Below are 13,886 nucleotides of genomic sequence, written 5' to 3'. Positions count from 1 at the left end.
AGGAACGGTGGGGTGAGAGGAGCGGTGGGATGAGCGCATTAAGGCGGTTTGCGGTTTGGATGCGGGGCTGGGGCTGGGGCCAAGGGCCAGGGCACACGTGACCACCATCACGCATGTGCTTCCGCGCAGCATGGCGTCTCTTAACACAGGGCAGGGCTGGTCTCACGGGCGGGTGAGGACAATGATGTTTTGGGGCACGAGCTTGGCACCAGCAATGAGCTGGTCTGACCCGTGGCGGGTCTTGAACATGTGCGGTACGTGATTTCTTCAATGGTGGCGCAGGCGTGCGCGCACGAGCACGATCACGACCACGACCACAAGCACGACCACGGCCACGGCCACAAGCACGAGCACAAGCACACACACGAGGGCCACGACCACCACGACGATTGCAAGGTAGGGAAGGGCTCTTGAGCAAGCGTGCTTGTTTTGTGTTGGATGGGGGCCAGGGCGGGTCTTGAGCGTTTACATGTCCGCTCGTTTGTTGGTACATGGGAGCAGGGGCAGGGCGGGTTTTGATGGGCACCTCGCGATGGGGTGTGGGTGGCGGGGAATGGGGTGGTGGGGAGTTGGGCGTGCGGTGCGGTGCGTGCCGCGTGACTGTGGGGTGTGCAGAACTGGGCGGGGCGGGGCGGGGCGCGGCGGGCGGCGCTGCGGTTCTAATGGACGGGCTGCTGTGGGGACCGCACGTGTGTTGATGGTCACGTGCGGTGGCAGCCAAACACTGGACACCGCATGGTAAATGCGAAGGGGCGTTCATTGTACTGTCGGGTGCGGGAGATGGCTGCGCCTGGTAGGCCGGGCAACAACAGCCGCCAAGGCGCCGCCTTACTACCGCTGCAGAGCAATTCACATCACTGGCAATGACTCATTTCGCCGCCGCCACTCCTGCGTCACACCGCAATGGGATTCCCCGCCATAACCGGCTGTCGCGCGCTCCGCAGGCGTGCACGCACGACCACGGCCACGGCCACAAGCACGAGCACAAGCACACACACGAGGACCACGACCACCACGACGACTGCAAGGTAGGGCCCGAGCCCACAGCTGCGGGGCGGGCCGGGGTCGGGGTCGGGGTGCGCCGGGCCAGGGTGGGGCCGGGGCGGGGTGGGGGCGGGGCGGGGCGGGGTGCGGGCGGGGTTGGGGCGGGGCGGGGCGGGGCGGGGCGCCAAAGTCTTGCTGCGATGGCAAAATGACCAAACGACCTCGCCTGCACGATGCGAGGTGCCGCACTGTGATGCCTGATGCCGGCACTCGGCACTTCCGGCTGGCACTACCCTGCACATCCATGCCCAGCGCCGAGACTGCACGGCCCTGCATCGCCCTGGCGACCAAGCGCCCTGACTGCACCGCTCTGTCGCATGCCTGCAACACGCCATCATCCCTTTCCCTCCCGTGCGCAGGCGTGCACCGAGGAGGGCCATGACCACAAGCACGAGCACAAGCACGACCACAAGCACGAGCGCGGCGAGACGCGGGCGGCGTCGCGCTTCGGCATCCGCAACTTTGTGTACTCTCGCCGCCGCCCCTTCCACCCCCAGCGGTGAGCGCGGGTCAGGCCATACCTGCAGGCGGCTGCGGCGTGCCGCTGCCCTGTCCTGCCCTGCCCTGCCCTGCTTCACGTCCCACGTCCCCTTCCTCTACCGCCTAATTTTAGATTTCTTTTTGTTTTGCAAAACATCAAGTCCGGTTCTCTTGATCTTAGCTCATCATGAATGTAACCCCCACCGCCCCCCCCCCTACGCCTTCGTCTGCAGTCTTCAGTGCATCCTGTACCGCTTTTCCAAACATCCCTGCAACCCCCCTACGCCCTCTCGTCTTATTCAACATGCATGGAACCCCCCGCTTTTCCAAACATCCTTGCAACCCCCCGTGAATGTAACCGCCACCCCCCACCCCACCCCACCCCCCGCCCCCCAGCCTGAAGGAGATGGTGCTCAAGTGGCTGCCGGTGGCGGTCAACCAGGCCATTGACGGCGAGGCGCCCGAGGCGGGGGACAGCCCCATCAAGACGGGTGAGGGGGAGGAGGCGTGTCGGAGATGGGGAGCGAGTGCGTGTGTGTATGTGTGGGTGGGTGGGGGGTCAAAATGATCCGGTGGGTTCAAGCGGGTTGGGGCGGTGAGGTAAGGGGTGGGGTGGGGTGGGGTGGTGGGCACGGGTGCAGCCATTTGCGAGTGGGCGGGAAGGCGTAAAGCAAAAGACACACAGCTCGCACACCGACATGCACAGCACACACGCGCCCGCCTTCACTGATTCTGATTATGCATGGCTGCAACCCTTCCTCTCACTCTCTCTCTCTCAGTGATGCGCTCCAAGGGCTTCATGTGGCTGAGCTCCTCGCACAGCACTGCCTACTACTGGTCGCACGCGGGGCAGCACTTTGAGATCCGGGACGAGGGCGACTGGTGGGCGGCGGTGCCGGGAGAGGACTGGCCCGAGGACGGCGCGCAGAAGGACATCATCATGAACGTGAGGGGGGGGAGGAGGGAGGAGGGGGAGGAGGGGGAAAGGGAAAGCGAAAGGGAAAGGGAGAGGGGGAGGGGGCAGAAGCCCTGTGTCGTCTCATGATACCGGAAAGCAGCCGTGCGGGACGCGCGTCTGCGCCACTTGGGACGCAACGCACGGCGCCCACAACCACAACGTGACCCTGTTCCTCTTCCACAAACCCGCACACAGGACTTTGACGACGACACGGTCATGGGCGACCGGCGGCAGGAGATTGTGTTCATTGGCGTGGGCATGGACGAGGTGGGCGGGTTGTGTTGTGTTGTGTTGTGGGGGGGCGGCGTGGGAGGGGGGGGGGGGCGTGGGAGGGGGGGGCGAGGTTTTTTGGGGGGTGGCTGGGTGTGTGTGGGGAGAGGTTTTTTTTGGGGGTGGCTGGGTGGGGTGGGGTGCGTTGGAGGGGGGGCGGGGTTGGGTTAGGTTGTGTTGTGTTGGCGGCGTTGGGTGGCTGGGTGGCCGGATGTGTGTGCGGGGTAGGGAATGTGCGTCAGCCGCTGCCGCCAACGCCGCCTCAGCCGCTGCCGCCGACGCCCCGTCCCATTGCGCCGCCACCCGTCGTCGCCCCGCCGCCGCTGCTCTCGTCGCCGCCGCTCTCACCACTGACGCCCTCACCAAAGCAGTCCACGCCGTCTACCCCGCTGAAGCTGCCTATGCCTCTGCCGGCCATCAATGGCGCTCACGACAAGGGTGCCATCGTCACCGGTCTAATCTAATGCCAGGCAACCAGGGAAGACACAGGATCCATTTTCTAGTGCCTGGCTGGGATCAATGCAAGATGATAGTTGGATCCTGGACGCCGAAGGCCATCATGCGGTGTCAACCGCATGACGGCCGTTGGCGTCCAGGATCTAGCTGTCGTCTTGGATTGATCCCAGCCAGGCGCTTGGAGATGGACCCACGGTCTTCCCTCCCTTGTTGCCTGGGTTCCGAGCAGACCGGCGACGATGGCACCACCGTCGTTGGCTCCAGGGCATTGACGGCCCGGCGGAGAACCAGGCCATTACGTATGCACCCCTCCCTCCCACCCCACCCCACACACACACACACGCTCGCACAAAACACACGCCTGCATCACAATCACGCCCTTGTTACACGCGCCCCTCGACGCCCCTCCGCGCCCACCACCGACCCCTCATTGTCCCTGGCTACGCCTCCAGTTCTTCAACAACTTTTTTATATAACCCGAACATAATAATATATCGGTAAATGACCATTAATGTGACTCCCAAACATCACCGCGCCCCCTCTCAGGCCAAGATCAGCGCCCAGCTGGATGGGGCCCTGCTGACCGACGAGGAGATGGCCAAGTACGCCGAGCGCTGGGCCGCCACACCCGACCCCGCACACCCCGAGGTGAGAGGGAGAGGGAGAGGAAGTGGAGGGAGGAGAGACGAGGAGGAAGTGGAAGAGGAGAGACGAGGAGGAAGTGGAGAGAGGGGGAGCAAGTGGAGAGAGGCACATGGAGAGGGGGAGGGAGAGAGGAAGCGGGAGAGGGGCAGGGATAGGAGAGGGAAAGGGAGAGGGAAGGGGAGATAGAGAGGGGTTGTAAATTCCAGCCTAAACTAAACCAAAGCTAGGGGAGAGGAAGGGTTACAAGGCCGTAAGCGAGTTCAAAAGAGGGCCGCACTGCATCGCATGCCGGCTCACAGCATACGGCCCTGCGTGTCGCCGTCCCTTCCGCGGTTCGGCCCCTTGTGCGCTTGTAACCACGCATCCGTTTACACACCTTTGAACACACAACCCCGCGCCTCCACCCGCACACACACAGGTGGAGGCGCGGCGAGCGGCCAAGCGCGCCAAGGCCACTGAGGCGCAATGAGCAGGCCGGCGGCGGTGGAGCAGGTGGCGATGGAGGCGGCTGTGATGTAGCAGTGCAGGCAAAGGCGGAGGCGGTGGTGGAGGCGGAGGCCGAGCCCACACAGGCGGCGGTGGTAAAGGCGGAGGCAGGTGGCGTGGGCGACGAACAAGGCGAGGATAGCGAGAAGGCCGGAGAGAGGCGGCGACTCACACATGCATGGCAACGCGGGGGCGGCGGAGATGGCAGAGGCGGACGCAGTGGAAATGGCGGGGACCGAGGCGGGGGCCGGGGTGGGGGGGGCGGGAGGTGCATCCGGAGCCAGCAGGTTGCAGGAGGGTGTCGCGTGCGGCGGGCGCGGCGGAAGATGGATGGGCGGGATGTAAGGGGTGTGGGAGGGAACGGTTCTCGATTCTGAAGTGTTTATGGGGGTGGCGCTTCGCTGCGGTACCGGTATGCGCGGTGACGCGCTAAAGCCGTTGTGCAGGTGCGTGGTGACTTCGCGACGGGCACGAGAGTACAATTCCAGGATACGAACAGGAGAGTGACTGACTGCTGCGCTGCAGGCAATCTTATTGGCAAGTCTGTTCTGCGCTGATGTGCTCGGAATCTGGCAGGATGGCGCTGTAAATATTACACCCAAAAGTGTGTCAAGCTACTCGGCAAGGCATAGACGGATATATTACTTGCGGCTCCTGCTGCACAAGTATGCAACCCAGGAGGCCGCCGCAACCGCCGCTGCCTCCGGTTCAGACAGTCACCGCTGCAAACAAGCCTTTCCACCACGGCAATTCTCACGATGGCAACAACAACAGCTCCAGCAACAACACTAATTGCAGCACCAGCAACGAGCTGCGAGCCGATTTGGCTGCGGCGCGAGCTGCTTTCGCGGACTTCCATCGACTGGGCCGCGGCCTGCTGCTGCTGAGCCAGGTGTTGCTGAGCGCGACGGACCGCTGGGCTGCGGCACTACAATCCGCGCAGGGAGCGGCAGCAGCTGCAGGTGTGTGCCTGGGTTGAGAAAACGGGCGGTATTTTCAGTTTGGCGGGAAACCATTTCAGCACAAGATCTCCCTCACAAGCATCATGCACCAGGATGCCTCACATGTGCGTATGAGAAAATGCCTGTTGACGAAATCATGGAGCCCTCGCAGGAGGCCGGCCGCGCGGCGGCCCCGGCGGCAGCACCCACCCCAGCTCCCTCGCGGCTCAGGCGGTTCGTGGCGCGCTGCTGTCCGTCCGTGCCGCCGCCGCCGCTCTCTTGGAGGCCCTCACCGACGCCCTGACGTCGTCCTGCTCCGGCTCCGGCTCGGCGCCCTCCCGCATTGAGCCGGCACCGCCTCCCGCCGTCGTCGCAAGCACAGCAGCAGCACTGGCGCCTGCCGGCCGCCGCCAGAGCGCACAAGCAGCGGCGGCGGCAAGAGCAGTCGCAACAGCAGCAGGAGCGGCAGCAGCCGCAGCCGCAGCAGCAGCTTCCACAGGAGCGGCGGCAGGCGGAGGCACAAGCGGAGGCGCAGGCGGAGGCAAGCAGGGCGCAGCGAGCGCAGGCTCTGGCGGCGGACGGGGCGGCTTGGGCGGCGGCGCGGGCGGCCCTGGTGGCTTTATACCGCGTGGATGACGGCGTGTTGGCGGGGGAGGTGCTGGCGGGCTGGCGGCGGCTGGCGGCGGCGCTGCTGCTGCTGCCGCACGGCGGCCAAGGTGCGGGTGTGGGGGCCGGTCTGAGGGTTGGTGAGGGGGAACTGCGGGTTGAGGAGGATGGTGGGGATGACGACGATGCGATTGAGGTGGAGGAGGGCGATGCCGAGGGCCGATGGAACACGACTGCTGCTGGTGCCATTCCTGAGGCGGCCGCCGCCGCCGCCACCGCCACCGCGGCACCTGGGGGCTGGGCTCCGGCCGAGGTGGTGGAGGGGTGTGTGGCGCATGCGGCGCGCCTGGCGCCGGCGGGCGCGCTGGCGGCGCGGCTGGTGGGCCTGCTGCGCCACTTCCAGGCCGCCACCGGCGTCAACGTGTTCCGAGAAGCCGACCCCGTGAGGCTGCTGCTGCTGTGGCTGCACCTGCTGCTGGCCGCGCCCGCCGGGGCTGCGAGTGCTGCTGCGGCTGCGGCGGCTGCGGCGGCCGGGGCTGGGGCTGGGGCGGCGATTGCGGCTGCTATAGCCAGTGGTGGTAGGGGTGCTGCTGGTGCTGCGGGTGCTGCGGGTACGGCTACTGCCGTGGCGGCGGGCGCCGGGGTAGCAGTGCCGATGCCGGCACCGGCGGCGCCGACACCGGCGGAGGCGATGGCGGCTGAAAGTCGGGAGCTGTACCCGTTGGCGGCGGAGGCGCTGCAGCGGTGGGTGGCGGAGCACTGTCAGCGGCTGGAGGCGGCGGCGGAGGCGGCGCAGGAGGCGGCGGAGGTGCGGGCGGCGGAGGCTGCGGAGCGGACTGCTTCTGCTTCTGCTTCTGCTGCTACTGCTGCTACTGCTGCTACTGCCGCTGGTGCTGGTGTCGCGGCGGCGGCGGCTGGAGGGGACGGAGATGGAGAGGGCGGGGCAAGCCGAGGGCAGCAGGCGGCGAGCGAAGGAGTGGCGCAGGCTGGGGTGCAGCAGGTGGAGGAGCAGGGGGAAGGGGAGCAGGAGCTGCAGCCGCTGCCGCCGTGTGTGTTGTTCTTCCAGGTCCTGATAGCGGTCGTACAGGTGGGTGGGCTTTGTGGGCTTTGTTGCTTGGCAAGTGGGGAGCGGGGAGCAGGGAGCCGGGGAGGGCGCACGGGCCTGTTGCCGGGCTGTGGGTGCCGTGCGGCACACATGGGACACGAGTTGCAGAGACACGAGTTGCAGAGGCGCCGCGCTTGGACAGCGTGATGGCCCCACCCTATATCACAGCAATCCTCAGACGAGCACGCCCCTCACAAACACGTTTCATGATCCGAGCCCCACCCATTACTCACAGGACCCGGCGGCGGGGGGGCAACATGCTGCCGCCGCCGCCGCCCCCTGGACGCCGGCTGTAGCAGCCGCGCTGGAGCAGGCGGCGCAGCAGCTGTTCGGTCTGCTGGGGGGCGATGCTACAGCCTACTCCGCCTGTGTGGCGCTGCACTGGGCCGGCGCCGCCGAGTCCCTTGCTACTGCCGCCGCCGCTGCTACCGCCGGCACTGCTACTGCCGGTGCTGCTGCTACTGCTGATGCATCTGCTACAGCCTCCGGCTTCAGATTGGGCAACCGCGCAGCGGCGGGCCAGCAGAGGGGCAGGGCGGCGGGGGCGGCGGCGGCAGTAGCGGCTGTAGCGGGGGAGTGGGCGGGGGAGCCGGGGGTGTCACGGGCCCTGGACGTGTTGCTGTCCTACGGCGGCCTACCGCTACTGGTGCGAGCGGAGCTGGCGCGGGCGGGCGACGACCGGAAGCGAGGTGAGCGTGTGCGTGTGTGTGCCTGTGCCTGCGTGTACACTTTGTACTTTAGCTGTGTGTGCATGTGTGGGATACGTGCGCATGAAGATGCTTTTTTTAATGTTTTTTAAGTGCGGCCTTGGGCCCTAAGCATATCTGGCCTACATGTGTGAGCATTGTGAATGCTCCTGCACCGCTGCTCCACGCACCGAAGCAGCCCACCCACCTGCCCAACCCCGCCCGACCCGCTCCCCAACACACCTCACGGCAGTGGCCGGCGTGTTCTCCTTCCTGGCAGCGGCCTGCCGCCCCTCCCTGCCCGCCTGCAGCGGCGCCGGTAACGGCAGTAGCAGCAGCAACGGCAGCAATGGCAGTAGCAGCAGCAACGGCAATAGCGGCAGCATGGGTGCGGTGACGCCCAGTGGCGGCAGTAGCTGCTGCCCCCCGCGCCACCCCATGGGCCGCATGGTGGATGTGGCCTGCGAGCTGCTACTGCCGGAGAGCAACTGCGGGGTGGAGGGGCGGGCGGCGGCGCTGCAGGGTACGTGTGCGTGTGTGTATGTGTGTGTGTGTGTGCATGCGTGCATGTGTGTGTATGTGTGTGTATGTGTGTGTGTGTGTGTGTGTGCATGTGTATTCGTGCGCGTGCGTGTGTGAGTGTGTGCGTGCGTGTGTGGGCGTGTGTGGGCGTGCGTGAGCGTTCCACAAAGCAGGAGTGCCCTTGATTACATGGATGTTCATATGCAGTTCCGACGGTGCGCGGGTTCATGCATAGGCCTGACTGTGGAGCTCGTGCTTTCTAGCTAACACACGCGCTTGTGTCTCACCTTCGCAGCTCTGGCTGACGCCCTGGACGAACACCTGTCGCACCTGGACCGGCAGCAGCAGCAGGCGGCGGCGGCGGCGGCGGCGGCAGCGCGCTTACGTAAGCCGCACGTGACGTCGCGGGGAAGGCAGCTGGGAAGGAGGGCTGAGCAGGAGCGGGGGAGGGGGCAGGAGCGGCGGCAGCAGGGGCGGCGGCAGGGGCAGGAGGAGCAGCACCGGCAGCGGGCGGGGACCGGAGGTGGTGGGTGTGATTTCGAGGAGGAGGAAGACGAGGAGCGTGGCGATTTTGAGGAGGAGGTTGAGGAGGCTGGTGCGGACGAGGAGGAGCAAATCGGGGGCGGGGTCCGGGGCGATGCCGCCGCCGCCGCCACCGCCGCGGCCGCCGCCGCCGCCTCTGCCGCCTCTGCCTCGCTGTGGAGTGAGTCGGCTTTGTCAGCATTGCTGTTCTCAGTGCTGCACGACCCAAGCATAAAGGTGGGGCGAGCGGGCTTGCTGGTATATATGCCGGGTTGCAGAGGTAGGGCAGATGAGTTACATGGGGTATGGCCGTATGGGGGGTTCTCACTCTCCACCATTCCCAGCAGGGCCCCAACATTACTTTAAGGTCGGGACCGGAGCTACTGGCCTTTAACGGTGGCTGTGACTTGTTGACGGTGGTTGCGGCTTGCGAGTACATCTAGGAGTACATACAGGATTGGGCAGGAGGGGGCATGGGGACCGGGCACTGCGGGAGCGAGGGGCGGTATGTAGGGGTTTATCACACAAACACACGCACACACGCACACACACACACACACACACACACACACACACACACACACACACACACGCGCGCACGCGCGCACGCACACACACACACACACACACACACACACACACACACACACACACACACACACACACACACACACACACACACACACACACACACACACACACACACACACACCAAACGCACACACAGTCTTACAAACAGGTTCCCCTGTCACTGTCAATATCTCGCTGCTGTCACTGTCCACCTATCTACGGTACGCACCCTGTACGCACCCTGCACGTACCGCCTGTAGGTGCGGCGCGCCGGAATGCGGCTGCTGGCGCTGGTGGTGTTGCCGGCGGGCGGGCCGGGCGCGGCGGCGCTGGTGCGGGCGCTGGCAGCCAAGCTGCGGGACAGGTGGGGACGTGGCGGGGGTTGGAGGTCGGGGCATTGGGGATTGGGGATTGGGGATTGGTAATTGGGGATTGGGGATTGAGGTTGGGGTTGGAGGTTTGGGGGTTGGAGGTCGGGGGTTAGAGGTTGAGGGTTGGGGGTTGGGGTAGGGATAGGTGGGACGGCGCTGGTGGGGGTGGGGCCAGGTACGTAGGTGGGGCGGGGCGGGCGAGGGGCTGCATGCAAAGCCGGGCGCGGCCGTTCAGGGGCAGGTGTATCGGGATGTGGCCGGCCACGTCTTTTGCACACACACACACACACACAATGCTCATGTACACATACACGCATGCAACAATACACATACACGTGGCCAGTCATGTTCCTTCATCCCTTGTATATCCCTTGCTAACACTCGCACACAGGGACGCGCTCGTGTCGGACCGGGCTCTAGGCCTGCTGGCGCAGCTGCCACCCAGCTTCCTAGCGCGCGTGCTGGCGGAGGAGCGGCCGTGCGGCGGCGGCGGCGGCGGCGGCGGCGGCAGCGGCGTGGACTTTGGAGACACGAATGTCGCTGGCGGGAGTGGGGGCGGCGGCGGGAGCAGGGCAAAGAGCCAGCAGCAGCGGGGGGCGCAAGCGGTACGCAGCGGCGGCGGTGCCGCTGGCGGCGCCGCCACTGCCGCTACTGCTGCTACAGCCACGATGTTGGCGCCGCCGCCGCCTGACGGCTGCGCTGCGGTCGTTGCGCATTGCCTTGAGGGGCTGGCAGAGGCAGGCGGCAGTAGCAGCGAGAAGTCGAAGGGCTGCTGGCGGCTGCTGAAAGGCCTCGTGGAGAACGCTGCTACAACCGCGGCTGCTGCGTCGGTAGCAGGGACGGTGAGGACGCCTGGTGCGGCTGAGGCGGGGGCTGTAGCTTGGAATCCGGCAGTAGCAGGCCCGGCGGCGATGCACCCTCTGGCGCTGCTGCTACTGCCGTCTGGCGGGCGCCTGTCGCTGTTGGAGGAGCAGGCGGAGAGGGAAGCGGCGGCGGCGGCGGCGGCGGGAAATGCGGCTTCTGCAAGCAGGGCTGTAGCCGCTGCTGCTGCTACTGCTGCTACTGCTACCGATGCTGCTGCTACTGCTGTTGGGGCCGTTGGCGGCGGCAGAACGACGGCAGCGGCTGCAGCGGCGGAGGATTTGTTGCATGCGGTGCGGCGGGCCGCCGTGGCGGTGCGTGACCTTGCGGCGGGGGCGGACTGAGGGATTCAGGAGCGGGTCGCGAAGAAGCTGCTGGGTGTGGCATACCTCAAGCACCGCGCGCATGGGCGGCGGTCGCGGTGCGCGGTGCGGCGACGGCCGCAGAGAAAGGGGTGTGAAGTGGATTGGCACGGATCTATCTAAGAAGCGGAAGGCGCGATTGGCGACGAAGTCCTGAGAGTGAGAGGCATGAAAGAATTGTGACGGCGCGGTGTAAGTGGGGGCTGGGGTGCGTGCGGTTGCGCATTAACGGTCCACGGGAGGTACGCGACAGCTACCAGCTTGTGTGGGTATGTGTGGCACATGCTGGTGTGCGTGACGGTCCTGGCTTTTCGGCTTGCCCCAGAGTTCAGCTGGATTACATACTGGACGCAGCAGGCGTAGTCATGTACAGTAGCTGCTGGTGAGCTGGCTTGAGGGCTACTGCTGCAGTTGTGTTCATTTGTTACATGCATACGGTGCCTCCCTCCCGCACACGCGTCTCACGCACATCTTTCGCGCCGGAGCGAGCGAGCGCCAAACCGCCCACCACAAGTGAGCACTCACCCCTTTGCCAGCTCCGGTAGCAGCAGCCAGCAGCTAGCCAGCATGCAGCGGCTCCTGATTTATTGCTCCTGGCCCGTTCCTGACCAGCCCCCTGCTGCATGCCTCCTAGCCAGCATTACCCAAGCAACACTCACTCACACTCAACCCGGCCCAGCCCGGAAGCTGCTGGTGTTCCGGGCAGCCCCAGGCTTGTGTCATTCATTTCCCAGAACAATAAGTCAACCCCTCTTTGCGGAAGTTCAGCAGGTCAGCCAAGCAAGTTTCACTCGCCACAACGCGCCCCCGGCAATAACCAATGAACCAAAGTAACACTATGGAAACTAGCTCAGGGGCACGGGCAGCTGCGGCTTGGTGCTGTCGCTGCTGCAGGCGCTAGCTGTCCCCCGCCGCCGCCGCCACCGCTGCCGCCTGCGCCGAGGAACTGGCCAGGGGGAGGGTGTTGGTGCCGTCCAGCTGCCTGCCGCGCAGCCCGAAGTCTGTGGGGTATTTGGAGGGCACATGACCACATTCGTGTGTGTTGTGTGTGTGTGTGTGTGTGTGTGTGTGTTAATCTTGTCGTTTCGGTGCATGCACACGCACACGCCCAAATGCATGCCCGAATCCATCCACGACCACCACCGGGCGCACCACCTGCCACCACCACCACCACCACCTAGCTGCAATAACGAACTGGATCAGATCCAACCCACGGCACGCCCTGGCGGCACGCCCTCGTGACACGGCCTCATGACATGCCCTTGTGACGCGCCCTCTTCATTCCAATTCTAGCGCACCGCGAGCACTGCACGCACACACACACACACACACACACACACACACACACACACACACACACACACACACACACACACACACACACACTCACACACACCTGTGGCCGAGTGGTCGATCTCCCCAGGCAGCTCCCGGGCCGCACGCACCGCCGCCACCGCCGGCGCCACCACCCTGCCCACCACACCGCCGTGTCCCTGACGCCCGCCCTCCCCCGCCCCCTGCTCCTCCTGCCGCTGCCCCGCCGCCGGGTGCGCGGGTGGCAGCAGCACCGGCTCCCCGCACGCCGGCGGCACCGCCGCCGCCGCCGCCGTCCTGCCGCTGCCGCTGCCGCTGTAACTGCTGCTACAGCCTCGTCCGCTTCCCGATTTTCCCCAGGACGCCGGCAGTAGCGGCTGTAGCAGCTGCAGTGCCTGCTGCCCCCCAAGCTGCAGCCGGGCGAAGCGACCCACCTCCTCCAGGGCATCCAGGGCCCAAGCGTGGGCGCCCATGACGTACCTGTGTGGATCGATAATTGGGCATTCTCACCGTAGTCGTAATTTATGGTATGTTGCACATGTTACAGTGAATATAATGATTCATAAGGAATGGTTGCTAAAGCCAACAAAGTGACAGGATGGCAATGCCCCTGACAAGCCCAAAAGCCGCCCATACCCGTGCAACACCATGTGATTATGTGAAGGACACTTGCTCCCGCCATGCAATACACGCACGCACATGACTGCTGGCTTGAACACCCGCTCGAACAGGGCCAGGGCGGGCTGTCCAAAGCTCCACACGAAGGCGTACAGGCTCACGTGGTCATACTGCTCGTACACCAGCGGTCTTTGAGGGGGGAGGGGGGAAGGAGGGTGAGAGGGAGAGAGGAGGGCGGGTTAGTTGTTCCCACCGTTCCCTAGCTGTAAGAAACCAGAGACATAAAGACGCATCGCATGACAGGAAACCTTAGGGGGAGGGGGCGAGAGGGCAGGGGAAGGCACCGTGTCCCTGTTTCCTTCACCCGCCTACACCACCCCCCTCCACCTGCCCTCTCAAGGCCCAGTGGTGCCGAGCCCCATGCCGGCCCTCAGCCCGCGCGCCACACAACACGCGCACGCAGGGCGGGAGAGTTTCCCCCAAAGGGCGGGCGCTGCAAAACACGCTTGCACGCGCCGCCTGCGGCCGCCCACCCACCCACCTGCCGGTGTGCGGGTCGGGCCGGGTCTTGATGATGACCAGCGTGGGCACCACCGCCTCGGGCAGCAGCGGGCCCAGCAGCGGCCAGCTCGTGAACGGCAGCTGCATGCAGCAGCGGCGGCGGCGGGCGGCGGCATGCGGCATGCGGTGTGGGGGTATATCTAGGGTGTAGGGTGTAGGGTAGGGTAGGGCGGGGTAGGGCGTTGCATGGCGGCGTGTGTGTGGGGGGGATGTGTGGGGTGCGTCTGTGGGGGGGGGGGGGCGTGTGCGTGCGTGTTGGTGTGTCCCGAAGGCTGGGGCAAAAGGTAGACAGGTGTGCTTGCGTGCGGATGTGAACGTCTCTTTAGCTTCACCCACACAACGCTGACCCGCCACCCGCACCACGCACCCTGACCCACTCGCTCGACCTGAGTATCCTCCCCTCGCTCCCCTCTCTCGCTCCCCCCACCTTGGGCCGCACGTGCTGGTCCAGCCACACACACGCCGTGGCGGCGCCGCCCCCCGGCGGCTGCAGGTGCCGCGGCTGCTG

General features: G+C 65.6%; 3 protein-coding genes across 3 annotated transcripts in view; 2 read left to right on the top strand and 1 right to left on the bottom strand.

The window, feature by feature from the left end:
• Positions 1 to 224: 224 nt before the first annotated feature.
• CHLRE_09g406983v5 (uncharacterized protein) lies at positions 225 to 4,940 on the top strand. Its single transcript, XM_043066192.1, has 8 exons — positions 225 to 396; positions 945 to 1,028; positions 1,404 to 1,543; positions 1,921 to 2,015; positions 2,304 to 2,470; positions 2,678 to 2,749; positions 3,755 to 3,856; positions 4,272 to 4,940. Exons 1-8 carry the CDS (start codon positions 271 to 273, stop codon positions 4,320 to 4,322), a joined length of 837 nt encoding a protein of 278 aa, XP_042921488.1. The 5' UTR covers positions 225 to 270; the 3' UTR covers positions 4,323 to 4,940.
• A 144-nt stretch (positions 4,941 to 5,084) lies between these two features.
• CHLRE_09g406950v5 (uncharacterized protein) lies at positions 5,085 to 11,320 on the top strand. The gene is made up of 7 exons (XM_043066191.1): positions 5,085 to 5,405; positions 5,663 to 6,973; positions 7,227 to 7,680; positions 7,931 to 8,200; positions 8,495 to 8,958; positions 9,552 to 9,655; positions 10,054 to 11,320. The coding sequence occupies exons 1-7, from the start codon at positions 5,385 to 5,387 to the stop codon at positions 10,865 to 10,867; spliced, it is 3,438 nt and encodes a 1,145-aa protein (XP_042921487.1). The 5' UTR covers positions 5,085 to 5,384; the 3' UTR covers positions 10,868 to 11,320.
• A 12-nt stretch (positions 11,321 to 11,332) lies between these two features.
• Positions 11,333 to 13,886, bottom strand: part of CHLRE_09g406900v5 (uncharacterized protein) — a 4,522-nt gene continuing 1,968 nt past the window's right edge. Inside the window, exons 3-6 of the mRNA XM_043066190.1 lie at positions 13,359 to 13,518; positions 12,899 to 13,006; positions 12,282 to 12,679; positions 11,333 to 11,886 (exon numbers count right to left, since the gene is read on the bottom strand). Of these exons, the coding sequence (XP_042921486.1) occupies positions 11,783 to 11,886; positions 12,282 to 12,679; positions 12,899 to 13,006; positions 13,359 to 13,518 (770 nt within the window). The 3' untranslated portion in view covers positions 11,333 to 11,782. The remainder of the gene's footprint in view (positions 11,887 to 12,281; positions 12,680 to 12,898; positions 13,007 to 13,358; positions 13,519 to 13,886) is intronic.

Source organism: Chlamydomonas reinhardtii, chromosome 9, assembly GCF_000002595.2.
Source record: "Chlamydomonas reinhardtii strain CC-503 cw92 mt+ chromosome 9, whole genome shotgun sequence".
NCBI lineage: Eukaryota > Viridiplantae > Chlorophyta > Chlorophyceae > Chlamydomonadales > Chlamydomonadaceae > Chlamydomonas > Chlamydomonas reinhardtii.
The sequence above is the reverse complement of the archived record's forward strand: the minus strand, read 5'-3'. Positions and strand labels throughout refer to the sequence as shown.

Coding starts and splice junctions, on each gene's coding strand:
- CHLRE_09g406950v5 (XM_043066191.1), top strand. CDS start 5,385: ATGCACCAGGATGCCTCACAT. Junction 5,406..5,662: donor TGCACCAGGATGCCTCACAT/GTGCGTATGAGA, acceptor TCGCAAGCACAG/CAGCAGCACTGGCGCCTGCC. Junction 7,681..7,930: donor GGGCGACGACCGGAAGCGAG/GTGAGCGTGTGC, acceptor ACCTCACGGCAG/TGGCCGGCGTGTTCTCCTTC.
- CHLRE_09g406983v5 (XM_043066192.1), top strand. CDS start 271: ATGGTGGCGCAGGCGTGCGCGCACGAGCACGATCACGACCACGACCAC. Junction 397..944: donor ACCACCACGACGATTGCAAG/GTAGGGAAGGGC, acceptor CGCGCTCCGCAG/GCGTGCACGCACGACCACGG. Junction 2,471..2,677: donor AGAAGGACATCATCATGAAC/GTGAGGGGGGGG, acceptor ACCCGCACACAG/GACTTTGACGACGACACGGT.